At 40.9% G+C, this 18,261-nt stretch overlaps 1 protein-coding gene across 1 annotated transcript in view; it reads left to right on the forward strand.

The window, feature by feature from the left end:
• Positions 1-15,535, forward strand: part of CACUL1 (CDK2 associated cullin domain 1) — a 74,466-nt gene extending 58,931 nt beyond the window's left edge. The window contains exons 7-9 of the mRNA XM_034777115.1: positions 6,650-6,788; positions 12,331-12,374; positions 13,450-15,535. Coding sequence (XP_034633006.1) covers positions 6,650-6,788; positions 12,331-12,374; positions 13,450-13,490 — 224 coding nt within the window. The 3' untranslated portion in view covers positions 13,491-15,535. The remainder of the gene's footprint in view (positions 1-6,649; positions 6,789-12,330; positions 12,375-13,449) is intronic.
• The last annotated feature ends 2,726 nt before the right edge of the window (positions 15,536-18,261 follow it).

Below are 18,261 nucleotides of genomic sequence, written 5' to 3' on the forward strand. Positions count from 1 at the left end.
GCTGAGTTCCCTGTAAGCTGCGCAGTAGCCTATTTAGCTCTGTGAAGGCGCTCAGGGAACCACCCAGCCCTGATCCAGACCTGCCGCGCCTAGGGAAAGGGCACCCCGGACCTGCCGAGGCACCCCTCCCCCAACCCCAACTCAGCCCTGCCCCGGACCTGCTGGGGGAGGGGCGCCTATCCCATGGCCCCAGCCCCAGAGCTGCTGCGGTGGGGAGAGGTGCCTTTCTTCCCCCCCCCCTCGCCAGCCCAGGTGCAGCTGGGCGGAGTCCTTTCTCTCTCCAGTGTAGCTCCGGAGCTCCCTCCTGCACCCCAAACCGCTCATCCCTGGCCTCATCCCAGCCCTACCCTGAACCCATACCCCCAGCCGAGCCCTCACACCCCTGCACCCCAACCCTCTGGCCCAGCCCTGAACCCCCTCCCACACTCCAAAATCCTCGGCCCCACCCCCACCACATGAATTTTGTTATGTGCACCGATATGAAGGTGATGTGTCACATATCGCCTCCATATTAGTGCACATAACAAAATTCATTCCACACATATGTGGAAAAAATTAGAGGGAACACTGTCCAGCAGCTCTCCTTAAGCAGCTCAATCTGCTTCTTTTTGTGCTCTCTTTTCTACCTAATTTAGTGTGCCTTTTCTGGAGGAACACAGAGACACTAGTAGATTCCTCTCCAGATCTCCAGCAGCACAATTTGCTCTGATTAATGTTGGGGATGGGGAGGGCAAAGGGTAGAGAAAGGAAGCCACATAGTGGAAGGAAGAAGAATTGGGTTTGTTTAGTTTGGAAAAGAGAAGAGTGAGAGGGGACATGATAGCAGTTTTCAGGTATCTAAAAGGATGGCATAAGGAGGAGGGAGAAAACTTGTTCACCTTAAGGCATGTCCATACTTACACGCTGGTTCGGTGGCTGGCAATCGAACTTCTGGGTTCGATTTATCGCGTCTTGTCTGGACGCAAATCGAACCCAGAAGTGCTCCCCGTCGACTCCGATAATCCTGCTCGGCACGAGGAGTATGCAGAGTCGACGGGGGAGCCTGCCTGCCGCGTCTGAACCGTGGTAAGTTCGAGCTAAGGTACGTCGACTTCAGCTACGTTATTCACGTAGCTGAAGTTGCGTACCTTAGTTCGAATTGGGGGGTTAGTGTAGACCAGTCCTTAGTCTCTAAGGATAGAACAAGAAGCAATGGGCTTAAACTGCAGCAAGGGAGGTTTAGGTTGGACATTAGGAAAAAGTTCCTAACTGTCAGGGTGGTTAAACACTGGAATAAATTGCCTAGGGAGGTTGTGGAATCTCCATCTCTGGAGATATTTAAGAGTAGGTTAGATAAATGTCTATCAGGGATGGTCTAGACCGTATTTGGTCCTGCCATGAGGGCAGGGGACTGGACTCAATGACCTCGCGAGGTCCCAGTCCTTGAATCTATGAAGGAGACAGAAGAAGGAAAGAGAATAGGGGCTGGGAAAGAGAGGAGGAAGGAGAACTGAAGGAAAGAGATAAGACTATGAATGAGCAACATGCATAGACAAAAGAGATGAGGGGGTGAAAAAAGAACAACATGAAAATGGCAGGGGTGGGGGCAGGGAAGAGAGGATGGAGAAAAACAGGTCAGATGCAGTGACCAGCCAACGCATGGGGTTGAGGTAACTCACACTCGAAGCTCTTGAAGATGTGGGGGTAAATGTGGGTTTAATCCGTTGTTCTAAGAAAATATGTAGACATTTACACAGTGCATTTGGCTGCTGTCCATAACTTTCCTTCATTGGTAAGGAATTTGTAAGATACTGTTCTCTCTGACTCTCATCACCATTAGAGGCTTTATCGTTCTAGGTTTAAACACTTTTTATGTCACATGTTCAGTGTCAATGGCAATGGCACAAAAGAGCTTGTCAGCAGTATTTTATGTTAAGAAATTAGCTTGGGCTAATGTGTCCAATGCTAATAGTTTAATTGTGTGTGTGTGTATTCATGAAATGGTATAATACCTAACTTACTGTGCAATGTGAAAGGTGGTACTGTTTTGTGCATGTTATTAGTGAACCCTACTACAGTGATGAAGGTATTGGTTTATGCACTGGTGTTCATGTGTAAGGCCATGTCTACACTAAGAACATGGTGTATTTTTAACACTTTAGGTAAGGCATGTTCAGTGGTCAAGTAAACCCTATGAGGGAGCCTAGGGTTTACCTTAGCCAATGAACACATGCTAAAAGTACAACTTGCCTTTTCTACACTAGGATTGCAACAGTTGTTAGCAAACATCCCCTTCCCTTCTTCTCCAAGCAATCTCAGCTATAGATACTTGCACTGTATCTTTGTGGTACTTCTCTGTTTCTCCATGTCTCTATAAGGGCTGGTCTACACTGGGGGGAAGGGAGAGGGGGAGGGGGATCGATCTAAGATATGCAACTTCAGCTACGCGAATAGCGTAGCTGAAGTCGAAGTATCTTAGATCAAATTACCTGGGGTCCACACGGTGCGGGATTGATGGCTGCGGCTCCCCCGTCGACTGCACTACCGCCGCTCGCTCTGGTGGAGTTCCGGAGTCGATGGTGAGCGCGTTCAGGGATCGATATAGCGCGTCTTAACAAGACGCTCTATATTGATCCCGGATAAATCGATTGCTACCCGCCGATACGGCGGGTAGTGAAGAAGTACCCTTAGGCAGGGTGCTGTATGCTACGTTATTTTTGCTTTGTCTCTTCTGAGAGTCTATGGATCAGCCTGGATGCATGGTTGCTTCAGTTAAGAGACCCTGTCCGTGGAGTTGCCTCCTGAAGGATGTATACTGTAGTAAGTGAAGGCAATGTAGTAAGTAAAGGCCTAGTGAAGGCCCAGTAGGAGGCCTGAACCAAAACTAAAGTAATGGTCAAGGCTTTGCTAGCATAGAAAGCAAAGTTAAGCTGTGAGCAAAAGGCAGGCCCTGCTCACAGAAGTTGGCAAGGAAAGGGCTGATGTTGCAGAAATACATATTCATTTAGCATAGTTATAGTATAAACATGGTACCAAGACATACCATACCGGAACATTCCACAGATAACAAGGTACAACCCCTCTATGCAGTAAGGGGCCGCCTCGCACCTTGTACCTGTTGGTTCGATCAAAACATCTCTATCCATCATTTTACCCTTTTGCCCCTGTCATTGGGATGGGTCGGTCTGTTCCATGTTTACAAATGTGCAAAATAAGTGGAGTGCATCAATTCGTGTCCATAATGTACAGTTAAGGGATGCAGGAACATATACAGGGACTTGGTCTAGCACCCCAAGTACCAGTAAATGCGTTTACCATGTGCAGGTTTGTGACAATGCCTGTCCTACCACAGTCCCAACACCATCTCCTTTCATTCCTCCAGACATTGATACTGACATAAAAGAAGGATGTCCAACTGTACAGCCATGGCCTGTATCAGGAATTTTCCTACACCCCACTACGGACTATATGGTAGAGAATGTAGGATGGCTTTACGTGCCATTGAAGCTGGACTTTGCAGGAATGAACATGCCAGAGCAATGTCCCAGTCATTATAAGGATTGGTTTAACTCTGAACTGCAATTGCAGTTACAACTTTGGAAGGGCTCTCAAATTGTCCCACAACAAGATAGAAATAAAAGGGACATACTGGGAACGGCCCTGGGAGGCTCGAGCCTTGGCATGTCATTATGGAATTCGGCAGATATCGAAAACCTAAATTGGAAGATAAGTACCGTGGTGGACGGAATAGGTAAAGCAGTTAAAACAGGGGGGGGTGTTAGCAGCTTATTAATGGACCAACATGCAATCACTATTGACAATATGCATGTCATTGCACAAGGGTTTCAACACTTGAATGCCACTGTTTTGTCTCTCATTAACAGTATACAGAACAATGACGTTTCATTGGCAGTAGCCTGCACGGCCTATGGAAATAGGGTAATAGAGATGGTACAGCAAAGTTTATTGCAGCTGCAGCTCCAAAATTGGCCACGTATCTTAAATCGTGCCACCATCATGAACCAAATACAACAACAGGGCATAGACCATATGATGCCTATCTTTCTACAATTTGCAAAATTTGACAGCATCCCAAAAAGAAACCAAGGGGAACGCAAATGCATACATCTCATGATGGCAGTGCCCAGATGGGTACAAGAGCCAGTTAAAGTATACTATGCTAATAGTGTGGGGACTCTAGTAAACAAAACTTACGTGCAACATTACCCCACTGTGCGTCTAGTGACGGAGACTGGCTCAGAGATCAATCAGGCCTGCTGTACAAAATTTAATGGATGGTGGCTGTGTGAGTGCTATGCCAAAATTGATATTAATGCCACTAAAAAAGGCTGGGCACGGCTGGTACAAAAGGAATTGGTTAAGGAGGTGGTGCGCATTCAGGATATGGCCTGTGCCATAGGGTACTACAATTTCTCTATACATGGTAACACCTGCCCTGCAAGTGAGGCAGGATTTTGTGTACCAGTCACTGGCACTATCCAAATAGGAGCCCATGCCTTTTGGCCAACAAAAAAGGGTAAGGCTGTCACTGAAATGGTCATCATTCATGAACATCTGCAGAAGTTACTAGTTGATCTGTTTCCACCTGTAAAGTTCTTACAGTTGGACATACACGACTTAGTAACCAGGACAAAAGAGTCCCTAATACCAATAGCACACCTAATACAACAGCAAATGCGTGAAGTGGACGAGGTTCAACAGGAAGTGGAAACACCCTGGTGGGCAATCCCCGAGGATGTAACTTTACACCCCGTAGTTCGTACTCTAAGCATCATCCTCATGGGAATCCAGGCCCTAACTGTGATGGTTTTAATAGGAATGTGTTGCTATATGATCCGTCAAACAAGACGCGCCAAGTTACAAGGTCGAGTGAATAAGGGAATGGAAATGGCAATCAATACTGCAATTGTACACCCAAATAGTCATTTCACAGAGTAAGGAGTTAAGGCACAGTAACTAAATACATGTATCCATATATGTTTTTATGTATTTATAGATAAGTTGTTTTATAGAGTAAGGAGTTAAGGTATAGTAATTAAATATATATATCCAGATATATATTCCCATTTAGTAATAAATAAGTTAAGATAAGTCATGTTCCGGGCATAGTTTGTATGTCCCCGCAAAGCCCTTGATAGGTATCCGAGAGACTGCTAAACCCCACATATGTGTGGTCCCGGGCCTAACATTCCCAGGCCCACCATATGGGATTGAAAAACTAATTGGATAATAGAAGCTGTCTGCCAGTCGTACGAGGGAATGTGCAGACTGGACAGACGGATGGGGCATGAGTGTATGGATGGTAAAAATAAGGTAACCACCTCAGTGTTTAGCCCACTGGGTTATCTTCAGTCCATGCATTATGCTTTTCCGGGACGATGGGTAAACATCCTCCCCTTAAAAAGACAAAAAGTGGGGGAATGTAGTAAGTGAAGGCAATGTAGTAAGTAAAGGCCTAGTGAAGGCCCAGTAGGAGGCCTGAACCAAAACTAAAGTAATGGTCAAGGCTTTGCTAGCATAGAAAGCAAAGTTAAGCTGTGAGCAAAAGGCAGGCCCTGCTCACAGAAGTTGGCAAGGAAAGGGCTGATGTTGCAGAAATACATATTCATTTAGCATAGTTATAGTATAAACATGGTACCAAGACATACCATACCGGAACATTCCACAGATAACATGGAACAGACCGACCCATCCCAATGACAGGGGCAAAAGGGTAAAATGATGGATAGAGATGTTTTGATCGAACCAACAGGTACAAGGTGCGAGGCGGCCCCTTACTGCATAGAGGGGTTGTACCTTGTTACGTAGAGGGGTTGCACCTCAATACGTCAGGAGTGATGTGTAACTTGTTTGTACTGGTGTATAAGAATGTGTCCCTGGGGTGGTGTCTTTGTCCGGCCACGGGGGCAGTGGAAAGTCCCGCCACTGAGCTGGGTCCTTGCCAAGAGGCACTTTTCTCGTAGTATGCCCTGATTGAGGCTCAGAAACCTACAGGGAACTGCAATTGTGTCCGAGATCGCAATAAACCTGGCCGAGGTGCCTTTGTATCTTAGTAGACTCTGTGGTTATTGGGGATTCTCGTCGGGTCTGCTGTGTCAGCTATCTGCGCAGAGCTGGGGCAGCACACAGAGGGAACACACGCACGCAGCCGAGTGATATCAACAGGAGAAAGCAGAAGCACCACACCGGTAGCCTCTCACAACATATACCATTCGGACTTAGTATGCTGTGTAGTTGTTTAAAAGCTTGTCTTTTTCACCACCAGAAGTTGGTCCAATAAAAGACATTACCTCATCCACCTTGTCATTCTGACTTAGTAGCATTTTATATCCTCATGCTCTGGTGTAAAGGATTACAGAAGGTACAGGGCAATAAAGTATATGGCTCATACTATTTACAGCTGTACGTGTCTATGGCACCATTGGCTCTTGATGGAGAAGCACAGACTCTTGCGCCAAAAATGTGTGTGACTTTAAGAATATCTAGTCTTTTAATTCAAGCTATTAAACAATTTATATACTCTTTTAAAAAACCTTCAGTCCTCCTTCAAAATAATCATTGCTAATTCTTAAAGAGAAAATTACCGCTCATAAGATTTTTCTTCCTATTCTGCATGTTGCATCATTATTATTTTTCCCTTTTCACACAGAGTGGGTTCAGATGGCACCAGCTTTATTTTCTAAATTCATCCCAAACATTCTCCCCCCTGCTGTGGAATCTGAGCTTCAGGAATATGCTGCTCAAGACCAGAAACTTCAAAGAGAGCTTATGCAGAATGGATTTACCAGGTAATTATTAGCCTTCAATGGCAGTTGCACTAGACAGCGCTGAAACTACTAAAATGCATATACTTTAAAAAAAAAAAAACTATAAAAATTTAATTATATTATATTCAATAGAATATTAAATATTATTCTAAAGACTTGAACCAGAATGTTCAAATCTGGGTATTTAGGCACCTAAATCCATAGTTAAGCACCTACCAATGTGGCCTGATTTTTCCATTGAAGGCAATAGGAAGTAATAGGTGATCAGCATCTTTCAAATACTTTCAGATAAAACTGAGATGCTTCTGATTTGTTTTATACCCTCATGGTATTTTGATTTATTTATTAGTGGGTGATCATCTTCACTGTCCATTCCCATTTAGCATTGTCCTTTGAACATTGCTTTTCTCTAAAGTAGTAAAAGGACACCATCTGTTTTAATTTTTGTTAGTTTTAAAAGATGTGCTGGGGCCTACTGTAAACACCTTTTCCTCCCGCTCCAGTCCATGCTCACACATCTTACGGGCCTATTGTCTTTCAGTGAACTTGGCAGGCTGCAGCACATGACTGCCACTTCTGCCTCTCCTGACCCAGTACTCCTGGCTCCCTCTGCAGGAGCCAGAAACACCAAAGTTAGGCTGAGGAAGTTAGCAAGCCCAGATCCAGTCACAGGAGCATCACTGCAGAGTAAAGCAGCTAATGCACAAGGCAGGAAGTGAAAGTGACCCTCAACAAAGCATTGAAACTGATTATACACACAGTACTATCAAATGCACAAAGTAAACAAACTGAGTAAAAGAGAATTTTATTTTTCTCTAAATGTCAATTATTCTAATCCTTGCGGCTGCTTATAACAATAGTAGGTATACAATATTCTCACAGAAATGGGAATTTATACATGATAGTCTTTCTTAAGGCTTTCAGTTATCACTTTTAGGTTAATATTATATTTCAGTTGATGATCAGTATTTCTGAGAAGCTCATTCTTTTATCTCCTAGCTAGAATAACATCATGTCTTGTATGTTGGCTGTCAGGATAGTATGCAAGGAGACAGAGAACTTTGTTCTCTCCAATCATAAAGAATACACATAAAACAAAAGGTCAGGTCAGTCTTAACACATTGCTGTTGACCTTCAGATCACTTTGTGATCTGTAGCTGAGCACGTCTGAGCTACTTTAAATATCCCCGAAGTGTGAGTTCCAGTTACTAAAGTAGAAATGTTACTAGTAAATGTTCTACTGTTCAAAGCACCAATGCTAAAGAATAATCATATGCCTGCCTTTTGACACAAAACCAGCACTCTGTATTTAATATTGGCTTCTATTGATGGGCAGCATCCTGGCGTTAAGATTAATGGGAGTAGGATCGGGTAATATTTTAAGTATTTCTTATGTGCCCATTGCCTTGGTATTTAAGTGGTAATTTGAAGACTCACATGTTTTCTACTGTGGTTCATTAAATACTGCTTGTATATATTGAATAGCCTAAGAAAATGAGAGGGCGTTTATACTTGGAAATTTAGTCAAGCCGTTTAAGTTTTGACATACTCCATTTCAAAGACTATAGATAGAGCAGAATTTATTTAAGTTGTTTTTGAGAAAAATTGACGTCATTAAAAGAACCCGCTTGTTGGTCTCTTGAATTATGGTTTGTTCTCAGTTATGGGGTTGTTCTTGGGGAGTGGAGAAGTAGAGGGGAGATTGATATTGACGACAGCATTGTCCACACAAAATGAGCATCCAGAATGAATTGTTGTGCTTATCAATTCAGCTAAGAAAAGTAGAAAAAGTTCTCGCTGCATTAAAACCCTCATTAAGAATGTGTGGTTAAAAAAATATATATATCAAGTTTAGAAAAGACTTTAAGGGCATTTATCTGCAAGATGACTTGAGATTTCTAAAGCTTCATTTTTGCCAGTAAACGTGTTTGAAATGATACAATTACATCTAATCACTTAAACCTGGAAATCTGATGATGAAATATGTCTATTTTTAATTGAGAAGTTAAACTATATTTCCTCAGAGACCATTCATAAGCAAGTTTTGGGCTGAGCTTTTTAAACACTGGCAGTATTCCAAGTGCTAATAAATTTGATTTGAAAGATCTTTTTCCATGATGCCATAGGTCAATAATTAATGATTCATAGCTTTATCATAAAGGGTTTAACTCTTTCCCATCAAACTATGCTGACAGCACTTTGAGTGGAAGGAAAAACTGTGAAAGCGTGTGTGCTGGTATATAGCTATTTCAGCATCATTTCTGACATTACCACTGCAACACAGAGCTTTATTTAAAAACCTACATAAAAATTATGTAGATAAGCCAACCTTTGTTCTTATCCTATTGGTTATTCATGTAAATCTACGTTCCCAGAAAACTCTATATATTTTGTCAGAACAACTTGATAAAAAAATTCTAGAGTGTATATTCTGTCTTGACTGCAGTAGTCTTTCTTTCTCTTTCCCCCAAAGAGTCACTTTGCTCCTCTCCAATCCCGCCCAAAAATTGCTGCAAATTTCACCTTTTCTCACCATGCCACTCTCCTCTTCCTATCCCTTCACTGGCTTCATCTCATCTTCCATATCAAATTCTAACTTCTTGTCCATGTTTTCAAGTCTTTTCTGTTCTACCCTACCTCCCCTCTTATTTTCTTCTCCTCTTTGCTCTTACCAGCACATTCTCTCATTATTTTGCTTTTTTTCCTATTCTGCTCCTTTTCCTGGAATCTTTGCCTGGGTGTGGACTGTAACCTCCATGGCCCTGATCCTACACTGGGATTTACATGGGTGCAAGAAAATACCTTTACCTGTTTGTAAAGGACTGATGATGTTGGTGCATTTAGTAAATAATCCTAGTTTTTTTCCACTGACTTGTGGGGCCCTGGGGCTTTAATATCTTTGTCTTCGTTTTCTATCTGCATATGTGATGTTGGATAGTTCTTGGGTACAACTGTCCCAATGTTTTCTGTGAAATAAAAAAAAAAAAAGTACTTTGCTATCTATTAATTGCTACCTGTGCGTGTGTGTGTGTGGGGGGGGGGACAACAATTGAACAGGAAATACCCACAATTTGGGTTTAGCCTTTGAAGGTGTTTATACGATAACTCTAATATAATGTAACTGATTTTATTCTGTAAATATCAATATGCTATATGAAAAAAAGGTCTGGTTTGATTGGGCATTTGGAATAAACTTAGTTGTTATGCTTGAAAGAGCAGTATTAGAGTATGCTATATATGCTTAGATATTGCTTTGCTGGCAAGCACTGGTGTTAATTTACAAAAAAAATTGTAATTTTCTTCTTTCCATTTTTAGCATTTAAAAGAGCCCATCACTGGTTCTGAGTGACTTAGCAGTAATTTAAATTCACTCTAGTTAAGTGATTGACAATAATACTATTATTACTCAACAGTATATTACCAGTCTAAAGATATAGAAATAAAGGCCTCCAGTTTTACCATCTACATATAATCCTCTCCTTCCTAAATGCTAGAGAGAGGCTTTGTAGTATATTACTGGGAAGTTCCCCAGTCTATACGCTAACAGACTAGTGGGGGGAAGTATGTTCAAGAATCAAGGAGCCCTTGTGGGGAGCAACCTACCAGCTGTCTTGTATGGACCCCACAGCAAGTGCTTTGAACCACCAGGGGTCCTTGAAACATAGTTTGTCAATTTCTATTTTGTACAAAAATAAATAATTGCCTGTTCCTGATGTTACTGACCATTGTAGCCCAGTTCCAATTCACGTTGTCTCAATACATTACTTTTGTTAATGGTTGTTATTTGGGATGGGAATACCCAGGGTCTTCTGCTGCCAAGTTTTGGTGTTCTACAGTGCTTAAACAGAGCCAGGCATTGATGGCTGGTTCCTTTGAAGAGCAGTATTGGTATCTGCCTGCAAACAGGCTATCTTGTCCTTTCTCTCTCAGTTCTGTCTGTGACCTCATAGGAGCATAGAAGCAAGAGGTCATACAGTAAGGGGGGATGGTAGAACCTAGAACAAAAAAGGGTGGATGATCCTCAAGACTTCTTTTGAGCAGCCTTTGGTCAAATGCACTATGAGAAACCACACACGCTCAGAACTATATAGTAAATTAAAAAAATTAAGTTGTATTAGGCTTTTATATTGAGAACTATAGGCTTATATTCAATTAGTGATTGGAGCTGCAAAGTTCCATATTAGTTCCTCTCTAATTTAATTGTATATGTGATTTGCTTATGTAATTTACATTCATGCTGATGAAACAGTTATTCTGCTAAATTAATTCTAGAGTTGGTAAAATTCAGCTGAGTTTCAAAAGAATGTGCACTGTGGGGATGGAGATAATTTCCTGCAGTTAGACTAAGCTTCTGCGGTGCTGTTTAGTACTTAAAATTACAGATTAACTCATTTATTAAATATAGATTGAAAAGCCATCAATTTTAGCAGCCTGATATATAAATTATGAAGTCAAAACAACATTCCTATTTCCTAAATGAGACTTTCTGTAAATGCAGTGGATTGTTGACATCTTCACTGCTCCACATCTCACACTAAAATTAACCACAAGGAGACTGCATTGAAGAATCTTCAGCAGCCCTAATTACATGAGGGCACCCCTCTAGAAAGTTTTCAGCAGTGATAATCAAATCACTAGTGCAACTGAAGATGGTGGGGGAGTTACCTAATCACTCAATGGTGATTCTTGCATTAATGACCTTAAACAAAGTGCTCACTGCAGGCTTAGCCTCAAAGAGGATGGATTTTATTAAAGTGGTTGACTGCTTCCTGTTGTCTCACATGAACGCCTGATCTGGATTGTCTGCTAGCAGAGAAGTGTCGGATTCTGGCTAGCATAAAGAAAATAAATAACACTGAGACATCTCTCTTGCCTCATAGTGGTCAGCTATTGCCATCTAACTTCAAATAAAACTACAAAGCAGTAGAGTTTTCTGCACATACTAGTCAATAAAGTCAAAGGGGTGACAAAATCCTAACCCTTTTGAAGTGAATGAGAGTGTTGCTGTTGACTTCAGTGGAGCCAGGATTTCACACACATTGTTTTTTAAAAATCCTCTTTTTAGAAGAATTGTATTTGGACTCAGTAGATCAGAAGAATAAGATGATTTCGGCAACTGCTAAATCTAAAAATCTTTCAGATCTTCTAAAATAGCTTTATAACACTGGTATAAGGAATTGGTTTTACAACAAATTACTCAATTACAGTCTAGTCTCAAATCAGACATTAAATAGTTTTATTTAAATCCAGAGGATGAGCTTTTTATTTATCATCAGAATTATTTTTAAAATAAATATTAAAGAAAAGGATAGAGTAACTAAACTATATAATTGTCCGATCTCACTTTTTATTGTATCAGGTGTATTGATTCTGGTGTGGGTTTTTCCCCTAATCATATACTTCGACTGTTGTTGTCATTAGCATATTTGCATACTGTTTAATTTCTGCTAAATGTCCGAGTTTTTCTTTTATAAATTAAATGTGGTGACTTTGCTGTCATTGGTCTCCACACTGGTTTTCTGTCTGATTCAGTGACCATTCTTTTCTCCCCATTCTTTCCCAGAGGTGACCAGTCACGCAAGAGAGCTGGAGAAGAATTAACTTACAGTAAGTAAGAATCCGCTATTGTTCATTGTCTAGTTTAAAAAAAATAAAAAGAATAAAACTCTTTGATTTTCTGTGCTAGTTGGGTTATGGGTCTCTCAACCAGCAGGTGGAGACAATATCATTTTCCAAGTATATAAAGGTGTTACTCTCCAGCAGGGGGAGGAATGATTCCTTTCCATGTGGACTGCTTGAATACAGAGAAAAGGGTGGGTCTCTGAGGTCTGGGAGTGATCAGAACCTGCACTCCAATGTGTTGCTGTCTTCCACGTAACCACTGCTAATGGGACCAACTCTAACAAGGCCCCCAATGTTGCCTCTGAGACAACAAGGTGTCCGTGGAGATGGGAGGCCAGATTCTCCCACAGTTATAGCCCTTTGCACCATTAAGCCCATGTAAAGGGGCCATAATTTGGCCAAAAAATGACCAACAGACAAGTCTATCAGATCTGGGCCCTGTACCTGAGTTTCCCACCTTATTCCCTCCCATGCATAAGGGATATATGAAGGGAAAGAGGGAGGAAAGTGGAACTCTGCTACAATTCTTTGCTGGCTACCCTATCCCAAAGGCACAAATTAGAGCTGCCCAACAGCTTGCTCTAACTTGTGTCAGGGCTGGAGCTGGCCTGCCGAATCAAGGATTGATAACTAGGTCTTTGGTGTCCTCACCTCAGTAGAGCTTTGGCACAGGAGAGAGGCTAGTCCCATATCTTTTACAGTGAGACTTAAAAGCAAGGTCCTGATCACTTGACACTAAAGATCCCTTGGATCTTTTGGTAACTGTTAGTAGCATCAGCTCTTGTTGAATTTTGACTGCACTCTATCTACCCAATTTCTTCCAGTAATATCAGTGGAATATGCCCTTCTTAATTTCCTTCTCTAGACTGGTATGCAGCATTGCTCTGTGCTGCCATTCTTCGATGCAGAAGGATGGTGGATGAAATGGCTATAGAGCTGGCATATCCGATTCAGTGTATACACAGTTCTTTATAATCTGTCAGGATGAAGGGCGCTACAGAAGTGTGTAAGTTCTAATGAGGATTTCTGATTAACCATTTCTCTTTTATGTATATTTCAGACGGCTCATCAGCATGTGCAAGCTCCAGAGGCTACAGATAGTGAACATACCGGATGTGCTTTTATTCCTAGCCAGAACAGACACTGGAGGAGCACAGATGATATCCAGAGCCTCAGCTGGGGTCTGCTGATATTCAGGAGCTCTGTCACAAGTTGTACCTGGAAGAGGAGTTTGGACATTCTTCGTTATGTAATAAAATGTCAGTTGCTGCTACACTTGGGATAACTTTGAAAGACATGACTCTTTGGTTCGGGGTCTCAGCAAGTTCTTAGTCTCTGATTCCGTGAGGGATGCGCCTTGAAAAACAGATAATTTCTAAGTGAAAATTCGCAGCCAAAATCAGCAGCTTCCTCCAAAAATGTTAGAATGGAAGAATCTTTTTTGCACTCTTGTTTTTTATTATGGACATTCTTTAAACTAATTAACACATCAGTGTATTAGTTTTAAAATGTCAAGGTATTTTCTGAAGCTTTTACTTAAATAATAAGAATAAAGATTTGTTTCTTTGCAGTATTTATTATTCAGTACAAAGTGACAGCAGCTTTAAGAGTTGGTCCCTTCTAACTATAATTCTGACAATGAGTTTTTGATTCCGGATTTGTTTCTTCCATCGTTTTTTTCCTAACTTATTTTCTTTTTTTTTTTTATATGTTTTTTGACTCTGTGCCTTCAGCTTGTGCACTTGGCAACTTTACAGACCATATTTGGTAAATGCAAAATGTGTTCTGAAGGAAAAGCTTGTTACGTTGTGAACAAATACGCTGCAAAGTCACAAGTTTCTCCTGCATTACTAGGATATGAATTTAGAAAGGAAGAAAAAGTTTAACCTGACAATGTCACTGATAGTGATTTGGCCCCCTTCCCACTTTGTGTTTTTTCAAGTGTTTATTTAGTATTAATGGTGGGACCAACTCTTGTAGAAACATCCCTCTGCCCCCTCTCTTTTCTGGTGAGTTTGTTGGCCTCCATAGTAATGACAATAGATCAATGTGAACTCCAAAATGAATGCAATGCCATGTTTTGTGTTGTGTGTTATTTTGGAACATTAGCTGCCGCAGCTGAGAGTTGGATTATGAGCAAGGTTCTCCAGTCTGTTAAATTATGCTATGTGCCACTCTGGCAGCACTGAGCAGACTTAAACCTGCCTTAGTTGGTCAGTGGATGACAGAACCCAGGCAGGGCTGCCGGAGTGGCTCTGACAGGCTACCAGCATAGGGAGTGTGACTGGGGAAAAGGGATATGGTCCTGCATCCAAACAGCTAGAGTGTAAGATACGCAGCACTGTTCAGGATCAGGGAGATACCAAGGTGATGTAATGCATATGTGCATGCATACACCCTCTTCTAGACTTGTGCCAAGCTCAGGTGGGCTGGTCCAGTAAATCTGGACCTGTGGTCGTAATCGTAATGGTTAGGAGATGAGTTTCAGTCAGCAGTATGGGTAATCGAATCCAGTTAATTTAAATAGGGAGAGAAATGTTCTTGAAAAAGTAGTTTTGATTCCAGATTCCTTTTATTATCTTTAGTTAAGAAGAGAAAAAAAAAAAAAACCTTAGTGATATCAGAAACCTTTCTGAGCTGAGGTAGAAGTTTATTCACAGTTCTGCCACACACAGCTGTCGTATAGAAATTCTCTGAGCTTGCATGAGTTGTCTATAGATTGCAGGAAAAAGCAAAATATTCATGTGGCAGTGACCAAGTTCTTTTCTTTCCAACTTTGCTTTGTAAACAGACTATATTCCCTTCATGTTTAAATTGAGAATCAGAGATTCCAAGGCCAGAGGGAACTATTATGATCATGTAGTCTGACCTCCTGTATAAGACAGGCCATAGAACTTCCCCAAAATAATTCGCAGAGCATAGCTTTTAGAATAACATCCAATCTTGATTTAAAAATTCAGAGATGGAGAATCCACCATGACCCTTGGTAAATTGTCCCAATGCTTAATTAGTTTCACTGTTTAAAATTTACTCCTTATTTCCAGTCTGAATTTGTCTAGCTTCAACTTTCAGCCATTGGATAGTGTTGTACCTTTCTCTGCTAGCTGAAAGAGCCCATTATTAAATATTTGTTCCCCATGTAGATACTCAGACTATGATCAAGTCACCCCTTGATCTTCCCTTTGTTAAGCTAAATAGTTATATCATCATAAGGCATATTTTCTAATCCTTTAATCATTCCTGTGGCTCTTCTCTGAACCCCCACCAATTTATCTATATCCTTGAATTGTGGGCACCAAAGCTGGACACAGTATTCCAGCAGCGGTCACAGCAGTGCCAAATACAGGGGTAAAATAACCTCTCTAGTCCTACTCGAGATGTATGCATTCCAGGGTTTCATTAGCTCTTTCGGCCACAGTGTCACACTGGGAGCTCATGTTCAGCTAATTATCCACCATGACCCCCCAAAGCTTTTTCAGAATCACTGTTTCTCAGGCTAGAGTCTCCCATCATGTAAGTATGGCCTACGTGTTTACATTTAGCTGTATTAAAACACACATTCTTTGCTTGCACTCAGTTTACCAAGAGATCCAGATTGCTCTGAATCACTAATCAAAAACAAACCATCAAGGATAGGGTTTTCAAAAGCACTCAGCATTTGGTGTTTCTCTGTTTCGACTGAAGTCAATAGGAGTTTTATCATTGGGAGCAGAGTTAGGCCAATGTCGAATGTTTTTTGTAAATCCTACCTTGAGTGAACACAGTGGAGAAAGTAACAAATGCTAATAGAGAATGGCTACTGATTTTAATTTTGCCAAGTTCCAAAATTTTATCAAGAGCAGTTTAAAAAAAAAAAAAAAATCAGATTTCAAAACAAAAACCTTTTGACACTGTCCTTAGTTGTACAATTACTCCGTATACTGTGACAGCAAATATTCTTGAATTAAGAATATATACATCAACTAGTTGATTTACTACATCAGTACCATTCTAGTTCATACGAAAGTGTGCAAGCTCTCAGCTTCATCATGCCGTTATGAGTTTGCTCTGTTTTTTTACAAAGGGTTTACTGATCTAGGGTTTGTAAATAACTTGTAGGACTTAGGCCTCATATTTGAGGCAATGATTTTAATTTACTCCTTTATTGTTGCATTACACTTAGGACACAGACTTTTGAAACAATAATTCTATAAGAAGGTAAAATAAAACATTCCTCTTAGTGTGGACAATATTATATGCACTATAACAGTACTTGAATGCTTTTCACCATGTGGCATTCTCGTTTGGCCAGCGGACATGAGAACTCTCCTTGTAAAGCATTGTATTATGTTGTAAATTGGCATTAAAATTTCTGTATGTTTTGGCATTATTAACCTAATGCTGAAGTATTGTTTATCTTGTCTTCTAGGGTTTTATCATTGTGAGCTGAGCATGAAATGGAGCATAGCATAATATGCTAAATTATTTTGTTTCTTTGTAAACTTGAATTTTACTTAGAGTAAAACTAACTCAGCCAATTTGAGCATTGATTCTGTAAAACCATGACTACAAGCAGCATGGTCCTAGTTACACTAGTAACTCTAACCAAATAACAACTTTATGGTAAATTTGCATCTGTTGCTTACCATGAGACTAAACAGTAAATTTGGTTATACATCGGGTGTCCTCTTCTATGTCGCACTGGTTCTCTAGGCAAACTTGCTATATTAAAATATTTTTAGATGAATTTCATTTCTTGCTTCTGAAAGTTAAAATTTATCTTATTACTGTTAAGAGTTGTGTTTGTAGGAAGTTCTTGACTAAACAATGTTTAAGGCAGTTTTCAACACAGAAATAATCTGTGGTTCTGTATATAGCCCAGATTGTGCAGGTGCTGTCACTCAACTCCGGTATAGACTTTGGACCTGACTCGACATCTTATGTAGTCATTGTGGAAATGTAATGCAGCTAAATGGAAAAGGTGCAGAGAAGGGCAATTAAAACGATTAAGAGGATGAAACAGCTTCCATACCAGGAGAAAGAGAAAAGACTGGGATTGTTCAGTTTAGAAAAGAGATGACTTGGGTGGGGGGGGGTGTATGATAGAAGTGTATAAAATCATAAATGGTGTGGAGAAAATGACTATAATGCACAAAAGGAAGTACTTCACACAACGCACAGTCAACCTCATTTCCAGGGATGTTGTGAAGGCCAAAAGTATAACTGGATTCAAAAAACAATTTAAGTTCTTGGAGGACGGGTCCATCAATGGCTATTAGCCAAGATGGCCAGGGATGCAACTCCACTCTCTAGGTGTCCCAAAACCTCCAACTGCTAGAAGTTGGGAGTGGACAACGGGATGGATCATTCATGATAGCCCTGATATGTTCATTCCTTCTGAAGCATCTGGCACTAGCCACTGACAGAGACAGGATACTGGGCTACCTGGATCATTAGTCTGACTCAGCATGGTCATTCTTATGTAAATAGTTGGGTCTTTTTCTCTGGGATAATTACTGGGCAGAAATACAGTCTGTCAGGTTCATCCCTCAGTGAAGTCAACCAGGGTGAATTTAGCCCAATATTTCCTTTTCACACATCAAATATAAGGTCCAGTTTTACAAGCTACTGAATGCCTCTATCTCCTTTTAACTTGACCAGGCATGATTCTTCATCTTTTATGTTGAGAACTCCCTGGCCCCAAAACAAAAATTACTAATTTCTGAATGATTGAAAAATGATTCCCATGTATTTTTCCGTGGAAAGAATAGGTTTTATGGGACTAGCCTAACTCAAATACTTGCAAGTGCACCCCTCTCCTCAGGTCTGGCTGACTTGTGCTTGGTGTAGACTCCAGTCAGGAGAAAGACAGATGGCCACCTTTGCACTTCCC

Source organism: Trachemys scripta, chromosome 7 (genome assembly GCF_013100865.1).
Source record: "Trachemys scripta elegans isolate TJP31775 chromosome 7, CAS_Tse_1.0, whole genome shotgun sequence".
In the NCBI taxonomy this organism is placed as follows: Eukaryota; Metazoa; Chordata; order Testudines; family Emydidae; genus Trachemys; species Trachemys scripta.